This window comes from Thermobia domestica, unplaced genomic scaffold (genome assembly GCF_964235325.1).
Source record: "Thermobia domestica unplaced genomic scaffold, izTheDome1.hap1.1 HAP1_SCAFFOLD_1422, whole genome shotgun sequence".
Taxonomy (NCBI): Eukaryota; Metazoa; Arthropoda; class Insecta; order Zygentoma; family Lepismatidae; genus Thermobia; species Thermobia domestica.
In genome coordinates, this window is record NW_027657132.1 from 29,017 (window position 1) to 30,668 (window position 1,652).

The 1,652-nt window shown below is 34.4% G+C and overlaps 1 protein-coding gene across 1 annotated transcript; it reads right to left on the reverse strand.

Moving 5' to 3' along the window:
* Positions 1-982: 982 nt before the first annotated feature.
* On the reverse strand, positions 983-1,417 carry LOC145677829 (uncharacterized). Its single transcript, XM_081748148.1, has one exon. It carries the CDS (start codon positions 1,415-1,417, stop codon positions 983-985), a length of 435 nt encoding a protein of 144 aa, XP_081604274.1.
* Positions 1,418-1,652: the final 235 nt, after the last annotated feature.

Below are 1,652 nucleotides of genomic sequence, written 5' to 3' on the forward strand. Positions count from 1 at the left end.
AGGTTGAATCCCATTCAATTCATAACATGGTTTTACCTGTATAAGCGAGTGAGCTCTATGGTGGTTTCTCATTTAATAAAATCTTGGTTATTTTTGTATACAATTAAAATTTGGTTTCACCTGTTAAAATGATAGATTTTTCACCTGTTTTACTATCTAAAATTATATAACTATTTTTGGTCGTGAAGTAAAATTTTGGTTTTCACCTGTTAAATTATTTTCCACCTGTATGACTATTTGTAAAATTTGTAACTATTATTAAATTTAAAATAAAACTCTTGGTATCCACCTGTTAGTTGATAAAAGTTTTCCACCTGTATGAGCTACTAACCTTTACACTAACACCAAAACACAAAAATTATACAAAATTGATTCTACGGTCCTCGGTACATTCCATGATCTATTCCCGGTCCTCCGAGTCCGATTGAATTATATGATAAAATTGCACGATGTCAACTAATTAACACGACACAATATAACACTACACATCACCCTACTCTACATCACACAAAACTCACACAAACCACATTAAAATAGTATAGTTCCATTATATGATGATTTCTTTATTAATATTATATTACAAATCGTTGAACCATTCCATTTATAGGGACTAATTTTGTTACGTTTCCTAAGTTTCTTCCTCATCTGTTTTGTCTTCGTCTGGCTAAATCCAATCCAATTTGTACTCGATTGATCTCTAAAATCTTTGAACATAGTCTATTGAAATTCTGTCTATGATCTTCATTAGTGATTAATTCTGGGACACCATGTGATACACTTATACGTTGCAATTCACTTCTTATCTGTTGATCTTCTTCAGGCAGGTGTATCATGTCACAATCAAACACCAGATGATCTGGTGTCTGAATCTGTCCACAGTCGCAAGAATTGGTATCTAACAGTCCAATTTTATTAAATGTTGACCGGAACGGTCCATGACCACTTAGAAATTGTATGACGTGTTTGTTTAGTTCCAGATTTCCTAATTGCAACCGTTGTCTGATGTTTGGAAAAATTCAAAAACTCTTCTTGCCTTATTGCTTGAATCCCAGTTCTCTTGCCATTTGTCAATTACATAAAAATTAATGTCGTTATTTAAAATTCTTCCTTGAAAAATTTGCTCTAATTTCTCGGGATTCTGCCTTTGCTGCCAATATTTTCCGGCTGATCTTAGGATAGTAAGGTGAAGTTGTTCAATGCCAAGGATGACTTGTAACGCTTCAACCGGTGTAGTGGCCATGGCCCCTGACATCCTGATTAATATCGATCTTTGAGCACTATCGATTTTTCTTCTTATTCTTACGTTCTCGTTTATCCTATGGCTCCAGGCGCTTGCTCCATAGGAAACAATGGCTTCAAAGATCGATTTGTAATATAGCTGGAAGTGTTTTGCTGGTAGCTTGTATTCTTTAGCCATGGTGTAAAATATTTTGTTTGCTAAACCGATAATCTTTTCTTTTTGTTTAGTCGCATGAAGATCAAAGTTTAGATGTTCATCGAGCCATACTCCTAAATATTTAAAATGTTCAACTCTCTTTAATGGGTTGTCTCCTATTCTGATTACTGGATTTCTATTTAGCCTTCCTTTCACCATAATGTATTTCGTTTTGTGCGCGGAAATGTCCAGTTTTGCTGTTTTTGTCCACTCCGAG